The following is a 17,576-nucleotide window of genomic DNA, read 5'->3' as shown; positions in this document are numbered from 1 at the left end:
TGCAGTTACGCTTATTCAGTAATCTTTTGACTATTTTATATCGACTTCACATTATTTTATAATTTTACAATTTACAAGTAGCACAGCAAACTCTGCGTCTACTCTCACATAGTCTTAGGTAAACCTCACAAGGTTTATTCTATTTCCTAACAACAGCTGCCAAAGTATAACTCTAATAATTGGGTTTTTTTGAGGGGGGGATAGTTGACACAGCCTAAAAATTTGCCTCTAAACTGACTCATTCTCTTAATAATTTTTTGTTACTTGGAACCATCTTTTTGTTAGTAATTCAGAACTGAAAGTGTTTTATCCATAATGTCTGAAGAGTTTCTAAATGCTCATAGGTTTTTTTGAATGGTCTTAACACAATCTTCCTTCTCTCCATTGCCATTGTTATTCTTCTGTTTCAAATATGCATCTCCCATCCCTGTACTTTATCAAAAAACTCCCAGAAAGTTGTCAGTTTCTCTAGGTATTGTACCTATATTTTTCTCTCCGCATATTTTTATTTCAGATATGTATTTCTAAGCTTAGGAATGTCTGCTTTTTCAGCCTTTTAAAGACAAAAGAAGGGTCATAATATTTGTTTTTTGGGCACATTATTTTAATTTAAAAAAGTCCAACTTTATTGAGATACAATTGGATTATAACATTGGGTAAGTTGAAGGTGTATACACTGGACACTTATAAATTGAAAAGTGTTTGTCACCATAGCATTAGCAAAAGTTCCATCGTGTCACATAATTGCAACTGTTTTCTGTATGGAGAATATGGAATCTCTTAGGAACTTTTAAGTATGTAATACAGTATTCTTAACTATAAGCACCATGAACTAGAATGTATTCATCTTATATCTGCAAGTTTGTACTTCTGACTACTTTCTCTCTCGCTCACACACACACACACACACACATACATACATGTAGCCACCATCTGCTTTCTATGTCTGTGAATTTTGGCTTTTGGGGATTCTACAGATAAGTGATACCATGTAGTATTTGTCTTTCTCTGACTAATTTTACTTAGCATAATACTTTCAAGTTTTTTTTTTGACTCCCTGATATGACATTTATTGATCTAATATATGATGTTTATTGATATAGTAATAAATTGACAGCTAAGGAGACTAAAGTAGAGAGAGTTCAAGGCCAACAGTTGGACAATACACTGTCACACAGTCTTACTACTATTCACCATAATGCCTACTAAATTTTATATTATTTCAGCTTCATAGCTCATTTTTTAAAAAATTTTGATTTTAAATTTTTGGGGCTGTGCTGGGTCTTCACTGCTGCTCGGACTTTTCTCTAGTTGTGGTGCACAGGCTTCTCGTTGCAGTGGCTTCTCTTGTTGCAAAGCAAAGGCTTTAGGGCACATGGGCTTCAGTAGCTGCAGCATATGGGCTCAGTGTTATGGTTCCCAAGCTCTAGGGCACAGGCTCCATAGTTGTGACATACGGGCTTAGTTGCTCCATGGCATGTGGGATCTTCCCAGACAAGGGATTGAACCCATGTCTCCTGCATTGGCGGGAGATTTAAAAAAAATTTTTTTTTTAATTTATAAAAAATTTATTTATTTATTTTAATTGGAAACTAATTACTTTACAATATTGTGGTTTTTGCCATACATTGACATGAATCCGCCACGGGTATATTATGTGTCCCCCATCCTGAACAACCCCCATCCCCATCCCATCCCTCTGGGTTGTCCCAGTGCACCGGCATTGAATGCCCTGTTTCATGCATCAAACTTGGACTGGTGATCTATTTCACATGTTTCAATGCTATTCTCTCAAATCATCCCACCCTTGCCTTCTCCCACAGAGTCCAAAGTCTGTTCTTTATATCTATGTCTCTTTTACTGTCTCATGTATAGGGTCATTGTTACTATCATTCTAAATTCCATATATATATGCATTAATATACTGTATTGGTGTTTTTCTTTCTGACTTCACTCTGTATAATAGGCTCCAGTTTCATCCACCTCATTAGACCTGATTCAAATGTGTTCTTTTTAATAGCTGAGTAATATTCCACTGTGTATATGTACCACAATTTTCTTATCCATTCGTCTGCTGATGGACATCTAGGTTGCTTCCATGTCCTGGCTATTGCAAACAGTGCTGCAATGAACATTGGGGTACACGTGTCTCTTTAAATTCTAGTTTCCTTGGTGTGTATGCCCAGCAGTGGGATTGCTGGGTCATAAGGCAGTTCTATTTAAGTAATCTCCACACTGTTCTCCATAGTGGCTGTACTAGTTTGCATTCCCACTAAGTGTAATCCCTCAGTGTAAGAGGGTTCCTTTTTCTCCATACCCTCTCCAGCATTTATTGTTTGTAGACTTTTTGATAGCAGCCATTCTGACCGGCATGAGATGGTACCTCATTGTGGTTTTGATTTGCATTTCTCTGATAATGAGTGATGTTGAGCATCTTTTCATGTGTTGGTTAGCCATCTGCATGTCTTCTTTGGAGAAATGTCTGTTTAGTTTTTTTGGCCCATTTTTAGATTGGGTCTTTTATTTTTCTGGTATTGAGCTTCATGAGCTGCTTGTATATTTTTTGAGATTAATTCTTTGTCAGTTGCTTCATTTGCTATTATTTTCTCCCATTCTGAATGCTGTCTTTTCACCTCACTTATAGTTTCCTTTATTGTGCAAAAGCTTTTAAGTTTAATTAGGTCCCATTTGTTTATTTTTGCTTTTATTTCCATTACTCTGGGAGGTGGGTCATAGAAGATCTTGCTGTAATTTATGTCAGAGAGAATACACTCATTTTATCCAAATTGTAAATGGCAGGATTTCCTTCTTTCTCATGAAGGTCCAGTAATATTCTAAGTTTTTCTAGGAATCCTCCCCTTCTAGGCCTGTTGAGTCTCCTCCCCTTTGATGTTTCCTAGCTTTTATAGATTGTGATATGTGACACATCATAAACATATATATTTTATATTGGTCTCCACCAATTTTATCAGCCTTCCTCTGCACCTCTGTTGTAAGCACCCTCAAGAGGATGCTGACATTAAACATTTTCAGATCCACTTATAGAGTCAGCACAATTTTGAGTCCACCATAGAAACTTTTTAAATGCTTTTGATTTACTGCTACATGTATTCACTTTTCTTTTTCCTTCTTACTCTGCATTAGTTATTCTTCAAAACAGACAGAAGTGTAGAGAGGGTGGAAAACCACTCTCTGAGAGCATATTTTCTTCATTTTCCAGGAACTCTGCAGTGAGTTTCAGAACCAGGTGAGGAACGGAATGCTCATATGCACCAGGGAGAATGACCCTGTGCGTGGCCCGGATGGCAAAATGCACGGAAACAAGTGTGCCATGTGTGCAAGCCTGTTGTGAGTGTCTAAGCTCTCCCCTCCCTTTCAATCTCTTCATGATTTATCAGCCCTGAGTCTGTTTCTTCATAAATGTATAGAATATAGACTATTACTTGGATGCTAGACAATTTTAAAAGCACATGGAAAAGACATTAAGTAACACTGAATCCCAGTGACAATGTTATTCTCTATTCAGCTATCTCTCTATCTTCTACCTAAGGCATAGGGAGAGTCTTAATTTAGTGCAAATATATTTTTACACCTGACAATCATCATTTGTAATAAAAAGAGACCAGCAGTTTGATGATTAACTGTTTTTAACGCTTGACAATCATCATTCATAACAAAAAGCAGAAATTGGATGATCTGGGTGGGATTATATCTTTGGTTCTTTTCCCACCCCTGACATTTTATGGTTCTTGAATATATTCAGATAGTGGTTAAGGGAAAACCAGCTGAACAGAGGTCTCTGGGATCAGTGTGTAAACACTTCTAAAATAGCCTGAACAGAAATGGAATAGAATGGATTGTATTTATCTTTTCAGGGGCATTACCATATGCATTATTACCATATGAAATAAATATTTGTATAAGTGAGTTACTGTAAAGATTGAAAGCCTTAAGACTTAGAGCCACATAATAGATGTTTACTGAACTGTCTTCTTTTTAAGCAACATCCATGTTCCTCTGGGCCTCTGTTTTCCTGAGCGGGGCCAGAGCTCCACCGTGTGGGACAATATAGAAGTGCGATCATTATCACCTCTGATTCTACTCCTTCTTAGATTCTGAATCCTCTAGTGAGCCCCACACTAAAATAAACGCTGAAAAAAATACTTAAGTAATATATCTGTTTAAAGAGGTGCAGAGTTATTGTCTCTTAACTGTCATATGTTTTGGTCTAATATAAGTATATTCACATAGTTCCTTAGAGGAGAGATTGACAGAAGCAGCCAGTAGATTAAACAGTGCCTGAGATTCAAGAAATCAGGGATCTCCTCTCACACGCTTGATTTGCTAATGCTGTATTAATGACTATACTAGATGTGATATATGCTAAGAATTTTTCCAGTTCTGATAATGGTACATGTCAGTAGAAAATAGCTAGGATGCCAAAATCTTAGGCTTATGATTTCCCTCAAAATATGAGCTGTCAAATCTTCTTGGACTTGAATCATTATTATACTCTAAAACTTGAATTCAAAATTGAATTTTAATTCAAGATAATATTTAAATTTTTAATTTTATAGTGAGACATGGTTTATTTTGATTATGGGTCCGTCATAGGATTGTATCACTCCTTAGTCTCATATAATTATAATTATTTAGATAGAAATTTTGAAAAATCAAGGCAATTGTTGCTCTTTTTCAGATCATTGATTGAAGTCACTGATAGAAAAAAGTCCACCCAAGGGTCACATACTGATTAAAAAAAAAATACCAGTTTTGTATTTTTAAGGGCAATTTTTAACTACTGAAGTTATCTGCATTATTGGGCAAAGTATTAGCACCTCTTGATTGGATAAATTTGTACTGAAGACTGAATCTGATTTTTGGTCTGGAAAACTCTCATTCTTTCTTAAAATATATTACCAAAGAGAATGGAAAACTGAATTTAGTTTGTATCTTTTTTTTTTTTTTAATTGCAGCAGACTTGAAGAAGAGAAGAAAAATGTTGGCAAGGAAGAAAACGAGAAAGCCGAGACTGAGAAAGTTAAGAGAGAAGCAGTACAGGTAACTGTTTCAGGTCCTTGGAGCCTCATGACACCCCATTCTCTCTGGGCAAGAAAGAGAGAGACCCCATGTACTAGTTTTTTTATGGTTTCTCTGACAAATTACCAGAAACTTACTGGCTTAAACCTTACAAACTTTTGATTTTATGTTTGTTTAGGTTAAAACTCTGACATGGACCCAAGGGGCTAAATCACAGGGTTGGCAGGGCTGTGTTCCTTTCTGGAATCTCTACAGGAGAGCCTGTCTCTGCTTTTTCTAGCTTCTAGAGGCCTTTCATGAAAGTGCTTTGGGTCTTGGACTCTTTCCATCATCCTTAAACACTGCATCTCTAGTTGTTCTTCTGTAGGCACAGCTCCCTCTCACTGTGCAGTCTTAACTTGTCCAGTCTTAAGGTTTGACCCTTGTGATTTCATTGGGCACACTAAGATAATCCATGATAATATCCCCATCTCTAGGTCCTTAACTTTTTCACAACTGCAAAGTCGCCTTTGCTCTGTAACATATTCACAGGTCCTGGATATCAAGACTCGGACAGATTTCGGGTCAGGAGCTAATATTCTGCCATCCACAAACTGCTTTATGAAAGGGACAATAAATTACTGTTTTTAATCTCTCACAGTGCTTACCTCAGAATAATATTTGAATTAAGTTGAAGGTTTTCTAATGAGATAAGTGACAGTAATCTTATATTCCACAATAATGTGTGACCTCAGCATCTGAAAAGTGTCTTGTCTAGTATTGACGTTCTGTGTCACCATCTTGATGCATCCATTATGTTTGGGGCATTATATCCTAGTTTTCAAAGGGGTAACGTGGAGGAAGCGTTCAGTATTCCATTACCTGATGCTTAACTCCTCCCTCGTTCGGCAGGAGCTGTGCAGTGAATATCGTAACTACATGAGGAATGGACAACTTCCGTGCACCAGAGAGAACGACCCCATTGAGGGCCCCGACGGGAAAATCCACGGCAACACTTGCTCCATGTGTGAGGCCTTCTTGTGAGTAGAGCTGCGGCCACTGTTCTCCTAAGTGCTGGAGGGGCTAGGCCTGTGGTGGGCGAGAGAGAGCATGTTGAAGGCTTCCTCTCTGAGGCAGACCGTGAAGATGACCTTTTCACTGAGTTTGGGGATTTACTATTACAAAGCTGTCTACTTAGTGCATTTCTTTATAGTGTTCTCAGTGTTCTGAAAGGTACTTGAATTGCTCTTAAGGGGGGACCATGTACTAAGGGGAAATTCCCCCAGAGTTAATGGCATACAAGGATTGGCCATTTTTGTTCTGCATACATACTGTCATGAATAACCCAAAGATGTAATCACTGAATGCTAACAAATTGAAAGTACCCTATCGTCTCATCAATTTTTTAAGTATCCTCATTGCTTCCTGGGAAGAAGGACCACATCTTTGTTTTCCAAAGGAAGTAGAGTAGTGAAAATTTATTTACTGGTTGCCCACGCCTGTGTCTTTGCTGCTGCTGCTGCTGCTAAGTCGCTTCAGTCGTGTCTGACTCTGTGCGACCCCATAGACGGCAGCCCACCAGGCTCCCCCGTCCCTGGGATTCTCCAGGCAAGAACACTGGAGTGGGTTGCCATTTCCTTCTCCAATGCATGAAAGTGAAAAAATAAAGTGAAGTTGCTCAGTCATGTCCGACTCCTAGCGACCCCATGGACTGCAGCCCACCAGGCCCCTCCATCTATGGGATTTTCCAGGCAAGAGTACTGGAGTGGGGTGCCATTGCCTTTTCTGCCTGTCTTTAGGTAACACTAAAAATAAGAGGTGCAGAAGTAATGGAATATATCTATCTGGAGAGATCCCCTTTAGGATAATAGGTTTCGGTACTAGGAATGGATTGATCCCCTTGCCTTTCTCTTACAGCCAGCAAGAAGCAAAAGAAAAAGCAGCAGCTAAATCCAGAAAAGCTAAGAGAGAAGCTGAAAAGGTAGTTATCCTGGGAGCTTCATACCACAATGAAGCTTTGTAGTTTCTCTTTAAAAATAACTCACGGGATCACTGAAGGCCTATGTGAGAGAACTCAGGTTCAGTTAGTCCAGGCCTCGATAAAATTTTCTTAAAGAGTCAGACAGTAGATATTTTAGGTTGCGACTATTTGGTCTCTGTCATGACTACTCAGCTCTACTACTGTAGCTCTAAGGCAGCCATGGATAATATGCAAACAAATGGGCATTTATTTTGCATAAATAAAAATTTCCAGTAACTTTTTATTTATGCAATAAGGTGGTGGGCCAGGTTTTGCTCACAGGCCATAGTCTGCAGACTTCTAATTTACTCCATTGCCCTATTTTTAAATGATTTAAAATCCAGAGAGAGGAAGAACTTGCGTACAAAGGTAGTGAGAGTATTGGTTTCAGAATCTTTATGTTTTTCCAAATTTGTCACACTTGAAAAATGGGAACAACAGAATTCAAGACACCAAATCTAGCATTACCTCCATACAACATGGAGCTTTGGATGAACACATTTGGTCAAACCAGGAGTGTCCCTTGCTTTCATTATTTCTGGGGCCAGCATTTGAGCAAAAATTAGAACAACATTCCCAAATAATATTTTCTTGGTTCCAAAAGGAACTCCAGGTAGATTTTTCCAGGTTTGTGGTCATTTCTTGCCCCCATCAAAAACTATTGATGTTAAAAATAATCTCTAATGAAATATCACTTGGAATTCTGAATGATTTGGTTTATTTTACAACTGTATTTCCCACAATTGAGAATTTTTAAAATATTAGCTCATATGCTTTCCTTTTTTTCAACATCATTAGGAGACTAGTCTTTAGCATCAGATGATTTCTGATTTCACATTAGCTACTACCATAAACTATCCTCTTATATTTCTTTTGCTAAATATGACCAGTTAGGGAATCTGGCAGTGAACCTTGCAGCAGAGCTAGGAAAAGTCACTCTTGTCTTCACTGAGTTTCGACTTGAACTGAAAGATACAGAAAAAAATGCAAAGTCAATCTTACTTGCCATCAGTAATTAATTATATGATCTTAAGTATTTGCTTATTCCATCTCAATTCCTCATAAATTTACTGAGTACTTCTGAAATGTCAGTCATTGTAGATACGTGTAGAAATATATCATCTCACTTTATTGTCATAACAATTCAGCACATGTACTGAATACTTAATATTGGCATTATTATTTTAACTGTGTGGAATTTATATTATTTTCATGTTATAGAAGAGGCAGTTGAGTCACAGAGAGGGCAAGACCCCTCACCCAAGGTCGCAGGGCAACAGATTAGAATTCTAACTAACAATATTAAATAGCCATCAACACATTGGGTTTGTCTGGACATACCTGGAATATTATGTTAAATTCTGTAGGAAAGGGAAAGAAATCAGAATAAGAAATGGTGCAAATGACTGAAAAAGACTGGAACAGAATGACTGAAGTATCTGGGGGTGCTTTGCTATGGGAGAAGGACAAGAGGATTTTCTCCAGATATTTGAAGGAGTCCATGTGGAAGAAGAAAAATATCCTCAGGTTTTCTGAGGGAAATAAGATATGTTGACTTTGCTTACTGGTTTGAAGGAACATACTCATCCTATTTGCAATGACATCTTAGAAAAATAAAACGCTATGAATAAGGATCCTATAGGAGTGACTAGAGTTCCCTTCCAAGATCCTCCTAAGTAGCACATGGCTAATTTGTGGGAATGATCTAATAGAAATTCTGGAATGAACTATCTGGAGGGTAATGAACTCCTTATCACTGCAGGTGTTACAGTGCAAATTACACAACTTATTGGCAGGCGCGACATAAAGGGGATTATCAGGTGAACTTCAAAGTTCTACCTAAACCTTAATTCTTTAAAATTCTATGCTATATACAGTGTTCTTATTGCATTATAATATAATAGAGATAGACAATGAAGTCTTGATTAAGAACTGTGTCCAATCCTCTGAGAACCCAGTTTATTAAGAGATTCTTGCTTATGTGTGACTGCCAGGTTCAGTCTGGACTTGGAAGCTAAATCTCAAGGAAAAAGAAACAGGAACCTCTTTTTAAGTCCTGTGGTCTTAGTAGGAATTGAACAAAACAACTGCCAGAAAGAAACATTCATAGGTCATCTTCCTTTTCCTTTTTTTTTCTCCAGGAAGCACTTAGTAGGGACCCAGTAGGGTTATTTTCAAGAAAATACCCAAGCTCTTGCCTTTTCTCCTCCTTTTAGGATGCATGCAGTGAATTTCGGAGCCTTCTTCAAAATGGAAATCTTTTCTGCACTCGAGAAAATGACCCTGTGCGTGGCCCAGACGGCAAGACCCACGGCAACAAGTGTGCCATGTGCAAAGCAGTCTTGTGAGTGTGCAGATCAAGTCCATGCTGTGGGTGGCAGAGCTGGGAGGATAATATATAGTGTTGGTTCTTTCCTTACATGTATTGTAAAAGCAACAAATGATCATGTGTAAATCATTTTAGGGTGACTCTTTCTTTACAGAGGCTCAGATTCACAATTCTAGAAACAGACAACAGATGGCCAAGTTATTACACTACATTCTCCATTAGCCCTGGGCCACCGCCTCACAGTGGATCACACCATCTTTCTTGATAAAATTCTAAGTCCTGTGCTCTCAGGTGGATCCCTTCTCTGGATTATTTTGTCATCCCCATCGGAAAGAATGCACAGATTTTACTATCAATCTAACTCCTCTACCTACATTTTTTAACAAATCACATTTTTAGGAAATTAAAGATAGCTCTTTACACAAGGTTTGGAAGTATATCTGAAATATTTGTCATTTAACAGTCATTTGCTGAACATCTAGAATGTTTACGTGTATAATGGTTATACAAAGATGAATGAAATAGTATTACCAGAAATGATATAGTTCAGTAAGGATTAGACGTGGGAATAAATTAATATAATACAAAGGAGTAATTGCTAAATGAAAAATGATGTATGCAATGTGTTATGGTAGTTCAGGAAAGGGAGAGTTAATAGAAAGTTTTATGGAGGGATAAAACTGGATCTGGTAATTTGGATATGTGAACAGTACAGGAAGGAATGAGGATAAAACAGGGAACAGCATAGGTAAAATCTAAAATTAAGCAAGGTGTAGTATGTACATAGAAGAGAAAGTCATTTTAATTAGAACTTATCCACTTCACCAGCTTTGAATGCCAGGTCATGGATTTTGAAGCCAATTCTGTATATAGTGGTGAGCTGCTAAAATTTTTCAGCTAGGAGAATAAGTGGCATAAATGTGGTTCCTTTTTGGAAGATTCATATGTTAGCAGTAAAAAGAAAAGCAAGGTACCAAAATTCAGAATACTGTTGGTGATAGTAGGGAGTTACAGTAATCCAGCAAGAGGTAACTAGAACACAGAGCTAGAATAGAAGGTGAGTACATCAACACGGGAGACACAGCAAAGTGAAACCAATGTAAACAGCCATGTGAGCTAAAGAAGAGGGAGCAGTTAGGGATGGCTCCAGTGTTTCGTCCTTTCTGAAGGAGAATTCAGGAGGAAGAACACATTTGGTAGAGGAGATAATTATGTTGGGACCTCTTTAATATGAGGTGTTTGAGAGAAATCCCTCTGGAGATTCACGGAGCATTTACAAAATGCTAATTAATTGCTCACCAAGTCTTGCTTGTGGTTCCATAAATGCTGGTTTTCTTCTACTGCAATAAGAGTCTTCCAGGCAAAAGGATGCAACGTAATGCATTTTTCTATTTTCAAAGAATAGGGCCTGCAGTGTAACAGATGTTCAATAAAAGCTGGTGGATTCTATAAAAATCTAATATGGTCATAGGATGAGAAACTCATAGAAATGCATTCCACTTTCTGTAATCTATTATTCCCTACCTCCCACTTTCTAATTTTCAGCCAGAAAGAAGATGAAGAAAGAAAGAGAAAAGAAGAGGAAGATCAGCGGAATGCTGCGGGCCATGGTTCCAGTGGTGGTGGAAGAGGGAAAGCTAAGGTGAGAGCTGCCTCTAAGTTCCATAACCAGAGTGGGCTCAACTCAGTGGCACTAGGCCATGGCAGAGCCTGTGGTCAAAGGCTACGAGTGTACACAGTGCTGAATTGGAGAGCATCCTTGGAAGGACAGGGGATTTCCCCCTTATGACTGCAGAGTAATATCCAAGCAATTTTTAGTTTCTCTAGGGCTCACTCTGACTTCTCTGAACTTGAAAATAATTAACATGATGACCTGATCCCAGTCTCCTGACTCCTCTTTCTGTCATCTAGCTTTGAAGCCAATACATGATCCTAGGAGAGGAAGTGGCATAAATATAATGATGATCCACATCACGTGCTCTTTAGTTCCTTTCATTATGCACTCTCTGACTGGAGCCACTTTTGGGAGGTATATTTGCTATTGTTCCAAGACAGGATAATATGGTGCAAGAGCATAGGTTTTTGAGTCAGGTAGTTTAGGGTGTGATCCTACCTTTGCCACCTGGACTTGCAAAGCATTGAATAAATCACTTCATCTCACTCAACTCTACAGTTTCTCATATTTAGCAGTACTCTTATAGGGATACAGTAACTTAGGCGAGTGTTGGCACATTTCCTGAGATGTTTTAAATGTCACTATGACAATGTTGCATGCAAGCCCACTCCTCAGGCATGTGAACACAATTGCTAAGATCACAGACACCTTGTCTTTAGTCGTATGACCTGGTCACAGCCATCTTATCTCTAGTCGTGTGACCTGGGGATGTCAAGACTCTCTCTTTGCCTCCAGATCTGACATAGGCCCAGTGTTGCCTCTGAAAAATTTTGGATTTTCTGTTTGTGCATATTTTCTCCTGTAGGAGGTTTGAGTTCTTACTTTCAAGTACAGACTTGTTAAGACCCTTTGTCTATCTTGTCTATAATTTACTCAAGCCTGTCTTCTTTGGCATTTTGCATGATTTTATGCTTTCTCCTAGCACTTCTTTCTCTTTTCGATCTACATTAGAGGTCAGCATTTTTTTGTTTGTTTGTTTTCTGTAAAAGGCCAGATAGCAAATATTTTAGGTATTGCAGGTTACACAGTTTCTGTTACAACTATTCAACTCTGCCACGTCTATGGGAAATCAGCCATAAATAATACTTAAATGAATGAGTGAAGGGGTGTGTTTCAAGTTTTATATATAAAACTTCCTATATAAGAACAGACAGCAAAACAGATTAATGTTGTAGGCTATAGTCTGCTTACCCTTGATCTATGCGATTAAATTCCAGCCAGCTTTATAATTTCCTTGTGTAAAACCTTAAAAGCAACATTACCCATGACAGCTAACCTCTTAGAATATGGATGATTCCAGCCCCTTTTCTGTTGACAGCAATCCTAGGCATTACGTGCTGTATAAGAGGAGATAGATAAGAACTTCTGACTCAGATTATTTAAGAAACTTAATAAACATACAACAGACCAAGTCATCCAGGGGGCCTGCTCTCTTTTCCCTTTTCAGGACCAATGTGCTGAGTATCGGGAAAAAATGAAAGATGGAAAACTCAGCTGCACTCGCGAGAGTGATCCTGTCCGTGACGCAGATGGCAAATCATACAACAACAAGTGTACCATGTGTAAAGAGATACTGTAAGTACTTTGCTCAACCTGCTTGTCTAAAAGATAGCCACATAATCCTCCTGAATTAATGGCTGTTTCTCATTTGCCTGTAGTTTCTTTCATGGAATTTCTGTTAATTCTCAAATATTATCTCCTTCACTTGCATCCCCTAAGGAACAATGAGCCCAAGCAAGGGCAGCTAACCAGTGGCTGATTCCTATTTTGTATCATAATTCTGTGAACTATAAGCCACTGGAGATTTTTTATCAGATCCGTGACTGTAAATTGAATTCCACCAGACTGAATCATTAGTCTCTTTTTCCTAATATTTTGTTAAGGTTCCATGACTTAATGTTTGTTTGAATCTTCAGGTTACACTGACTACCGCTTCCCTATTTTTATTTTCAATTGAAGGATAATTGCTTTACAGTATTGTATAGGTTTCTACCAAACATCAACATCAGTCAGCCATAGGTTTACCCATGTCCCCTTCCACTTGAACATTCCTCCCACCTCCATCCCCATCCCACCCCTCTATGTTGTTTGAAAGAAATGAAACTCAAACCAAGCCCCGGTTTGAGTTCTCTGAATCATATAACAACCTATTTCTTATATATGAAAAGGGAGCTCCCTAAAATACACACACACCTATATTCATGTTATATATATTCATACACATTTCTTTTAAGCATAAAGCCAAATGGAACTTTGAAAGAGATATACAGGTACCAGAGTTCTGTACTGTTTGGATCTTGGATCAGAATCACCTGGGTTATTAAAAGTCAGATTACTGAATCTCAATGTAGATCCTGTCAGTAAAACTGTTGGGATTGACAGTGAATCTGATTTTTAAAATCTCACAGGTCATTCTTAATGTACATGAAAACTTAGGAACCACTAGCATAAATATTTTATCAGAAAGGTAAAAGATTAAAGAAACCCCCGCCCCCAAACCATAATCCTAAGGTACTTCCTATATCACTTGTCTTCTATCTTGGAATCCAATGATAACCTAGATAAATTGAAATATTAGTGCTAGTCACTCAGTCATGTCCAACTCTTTGTGACCCCATGGACTATAGCCTACCAGGCTCTTCTGCTCATGGAATTCTTCAGGCAAGAATACTGGAGTGGATTGCCATTTCCTTCTCCAGGAGATCTTGCCAACCCAGGGATCAAACTTGGGTCTCCTGCATTGCAGGCAGATTCTTTACCATCTGAGCCACCAGGGAAGCTTAGGAACAAGGAACAAGAATGGTGAATTGGTAAGGAATTAAAACTACAACTTATGAAAAAAACGGTGAAAGAACTGAGGAAGCTGGATTTGGAGACCTGAAGCTTGCTGTTAAATATCTGAAGGATTAATATCAGGAAGAGATAATGGATTTAGCAGGCTTGTTCCATGCTTTCCTGTGGATGTGAAGTAAGGATGAAAGCTCCAGGGAGATTAATTTGGACATATATAAAGGAGACTTTGACATTAACTGAGTTGATCTCGCTAGAATATCTTGTAATGGGGAGCTTCTTAATACTCAAGGTGACTGTCCATCTCTGAGAGGTGCAGAGAGATTCTCTATGAAGAAGATGGATTAGGATACATAAACTCTTAGGCCTCTTCCAAACCTGGATATGTGTTAACAACATGACTACTGAACTCTTCTTTTTTAGGCAAAGAGAAGCAGAGGAAAAAAACAAGCAATCTGTCTACAGATCAAATGGGACTAATTCAGCATCAGGAAAGGTAAATCATTAACTAGGTTTTGGCAAGAATGGTCTTTCTGTAAGTCATTACTTGACTATCAAAAATGTGGAAAGAGCATGCCAGTTGTTGCCAGTCAAGATCTTATGCTTAGAAGCTCAGAAGTCATCATGAATGTGAATATCACTGATAACTTGTTCAGTGCGGAAATTTAACACCAAATGGAAATCTTCCAGCCTAACATTTTATAAAACACTTTTATAAAGAGTAGTTTATTTAATTATCTCAATAGCCTGGTCAACTAAGATTTTCCCTATCTCATTTTATAGATGGGGAAAATGAGGTTTGGCTGCTATTACAAATTATTACCAACAATAGCTTAAAACAACCCTGATTCAGCATCATACATTTCTGGAGTTCAGAAGTCCTAAACAGGTCTTACTGTGTTAAAGCCAAGGTGTCAGAGAAAGGCTGCTTGCCTTGGTGGAGGTTCTGGGGAAGGTCTTTTTCTTTGCCCTTTTTTTTTTTTTTTTTTTTTTTTAAACTTCTAGAAGTGCCTGCATTCTTTGGTTTGTGGTCATCTTTAAAATCAGCAGGGGCCAGTAGATTTTTTTTTTTAAATGTTGTATCATTCTGACTCTGGTTTTCCTGCCTTCTTCCTGTTTCACTCATAAGAATCTTTTTGACTACACTGGGCCCACCCAGATAATCCAGCATAATCTTCTCATTCTAAAGTAACCTTGTTATAAAGGCATCTAACCTTGATGTGGGGGAGCTCTACACTGGACCACAGAGGTGTCCAAGTGATCATTTCTGGACTATGTAGCCTTACATGGCAAGCAGAAATTAAGGCTGAAGATGGAATTCATCTTCAGAAATTACCACTTGGACACCTCTGTGGTCCAGTAAAGAGCCTCCCACAGCAAGATTAGGTGGCTGCCCAACTCCTAAGTCAAAATCTTCAAAATTTTCAAGTTCAAATACTATGTGAAAATAGCCATCTCCAATATAATTTTTCCTTCTTTTCAGGATGTATGCGATGAGTTTAGAAGTCAAATGAAAAATGGAAAGCTTATTTGTACCCGAGAAAGTGACCCTGTACGGGGTTCAGATGGCAAGACACATGGTAACAAGTGTGCTATGTGTAAGGAAAAGCTGTGAGTATTTTTCAAAAATGAGCTTTTAATTGTTGAGTCTTAAATAATCACTCATCCGTTCAAGACAACATTTTTTTTTTAAAGCATACCTGAGGTGTTTGTTCATTTTGGTTGAAAAGTTTCTTCTCATTTTTCTCTTCAAGGGAAAGGGAAGCAGCTGAAAAAAAGAAGGAAGAGGGGGAGTACACGAGGAATACAACCGGAAAGGACAAGGAAAAACAGGTAACACACGCCAGACGTGTCTTGTGCTCAACTGCTGTCACATCTGACTCTGCAACCTCATGGACTGCAGCCCTCCAGGCTCCTCTCGTCTATGGGATTTCCCAGGCAAAAATAGTGGAGTGGGCTGCCATTTTCTTCTCCAGGGGATCTTCCCGACTCAGGAATCAAACCCACGTCTCTTGCATCCCCTGTATTGGCAGGTGGATTCTTTACCATTAGTGCCACCTGAGCATGCTTAGACTTAAATTTGGATGAGTGGTTGCAAGCTTGGTTTATTCAACAAATAAACAGAATGCATATTATGGAATGCATACTCTGTCCCAGTTATTGTGAACTTGATAAACAAGAAAGACATGACCAGATAGTCAAAGAAATAACATGGAATTTAATTGTCCTTGAGATGGCTGGATGGCATCACCGACTCGATGGACATGAGTCTGGGTGAACTCCGGGAGTTGGTGATGGACAGGGAGGCCTGGTGTGCTGAGGTTCATGGGGTCGCAAAGAGTTGGACACGACCAGCGACTGAACTGAAGAACAACTCTGATGCAGTTACCACATATTATAGGAACAATGGCAATTGTCAAATTATTGTTATTATCAACTTGATCTCCCCCCTGAAGTTTAAAAACAATTATGCAAATAGACGCCAAATTTATAAACAAGAAAAGGATCTAAAGCTTGGAGCTCCAGATGGTAAATTCTTGGCACTCTAGTGCCATCTTGTCTTCAACTTGGGGTTTTAAAAATGAGGTTCAATGCTTTACAACACCAGCACATAGATGACACAGTGCAACCTCTTCTAATCCATCTATGGACTGAGAAAAGTAAAACAGTGAAATTTCCCCAGGAAAGTTTTCTCATTAAAGAGGCAACTTTTCATTAGTTTTATACTGACTAAGCAAAATGAAACATTAGTAGTAATGGTCATTTTTGAAAAATGAATTGGGAATATCTGTTACCCATATGTTGCTAGATCAATGGCTTTGAGAAAATACTTTGTTGTACAACTTCCAATGATCTCTACTGGACATCTATTCTAGATTGGTAAATTTCTTTCAAGTTTAAAAATATCTATTTCAAGAATTTCAAACAAGGGAAAAACCTATATATAAGTATAGAAAACACCTAGGTATTTTTTGTGCCTGTGGCAAAAAGAAAGCTACGGTCTTAACTACAAATGCAAACTAAAATAAGCTTTACAAAGTACATGCACCATCGTATTTAAATCTGCCCACAATCAATGCAGTAGGTGGTAGTGTTCCAATTTTACAGTTGAGGAAAAAATTCAGAGAAGTTAACTACCCACAGATAACAAATGGAAGAGCTAGAGATTTACACCCGAAGAGCAGAGGCTGCAATATACTCACAGGGGTGCTATCATAGACACAGATGCATGTGGCATTTTAGGTACCTGGAAGAGGAAAACAAAATTCTAGCAAATTTAAAAATGATGGCGCTGAGACATTTCATATGTTGATCAGGTATTCAGTTCCAGAGAATAGTTAAAATGCTATTAAACAGAGAAAAGTAGGTCTGGAGTTGTTCATGGTACCACAATTTAAAGAAAGGTAACTCCAATCTAGGTTAAAGATAATTTTCCCATATACTGTAACTCTTTGGGCTTAAAAAAATGTTTAAGACAAACTTCTATGGATGTTCAAAAAGTTCAACAGGGGTTAAATCCTGTGGGCCCAGTTCCATTGCCTTCTTTTTAAGGTTCTTATTTTTCAAGGAGCAAAGACAGCAGCTAGCTCCATGTTCTTTGAGATGTACCAGGAGTCTTATCTTCTGCCATGTAAAGGCAAAGAAGGCAAGGAATCTATAGCCTGGTTATTAATAGGTTTCTGACCTCTGTTCCAACACTGATTTTAATCACTTAATATCTGTGAACTTTTTTTCTCTCATCT

The 17,576-nt window shown here is 38.2% G+C and overlaps 1 protein-coding gene and 1 long non-coding RNA gene across 5 annotated transcripts in view; one reads left to right on the top strand and one right to left on the bottom strand.

Annotated features, from left to right (window-relative positions):
- SPINK5 (serine peptidase inhibitor Kazal type 5) overlaps positions 1-17,576 on the top strand; it is a 264,208-nt gene that overhangs the window by 226,152 nt on the left and 20,480 nt on the right. For 3 of the 4 annotated variants that reach the window (XM_006069410.4, XM_006069408.4, XM_044947505.2), the window contains exons 20-29: positions 3,221-3,348; positions 4,977-5,061; positions 5,932-6,059; positions 6,937-7,000; positions 9,256-9,383; positions 10,914-11,010; positions 12,491-12,618; positions 14,257-14,329; positions 15,317-15,444; positions 15,588-15,666. In XM_006069410.4, coding sequence (XP_006069472.3) covers positions 3,221-3,348; positions 4,977-5,061; positions 5,932-6,059; positions 6,937-7,000; positions 9,256-9,383; positions 10,914-11,010; positions 12,491-12,618; positions 14,257-14,329; positions 15,317-15,444; positions 15,588-15,666 — 1,038 coding nt within the window. The remainder of the gene's footprint in view (positions 1-3,220; positions 3,349-4,976; positions 5,062-5,931; positions 6,060-6,936; positions 7,001-9,255; positions 9,384-10,913; positions 11,011-12,490; positions 12,619-14,256; positions 14,330-15,316; positions 15,445-15,587; positions 15,667-17,576) is intronic. The other variant, XM_006069409.4, reaches the window with a different exon arrangement.
- Positions 7,741-15,641, bottom strand: LOC123335046. The gene is made up of 4 exons (XR_006553320.1): positions 15,534-15,641; positions 12,320-12,380; positions 10,668-10,776; positions 7,741-8,004 (listed from the first exon to the last, which is right to left on the bottom strand). It is a non-coding gene; the product is annotated as an uncharacterized LOC123335046 (long non-coding RNA).

This window comes from Bubalus bubalis, chromosome 9 (assembly GCF_019923935.1).
Source record: "Bubalus bubalis isolate 160015118507 breed Murrah chromosome 9, NDDB_SH_1, whole genome shotgun sequence".
Taxonomy (NCBI): Eukaryota; Metazoa; Chordata; class Mammalia; order Artiodactyla; family Bovidae; genus Bubalus; species Bubalus bubalis.
The sequence above is the reverse complement of the archived record's forward strand: the minus strand, read 5'-3'. Positions and strand labels throughout refer to the sequence as shown.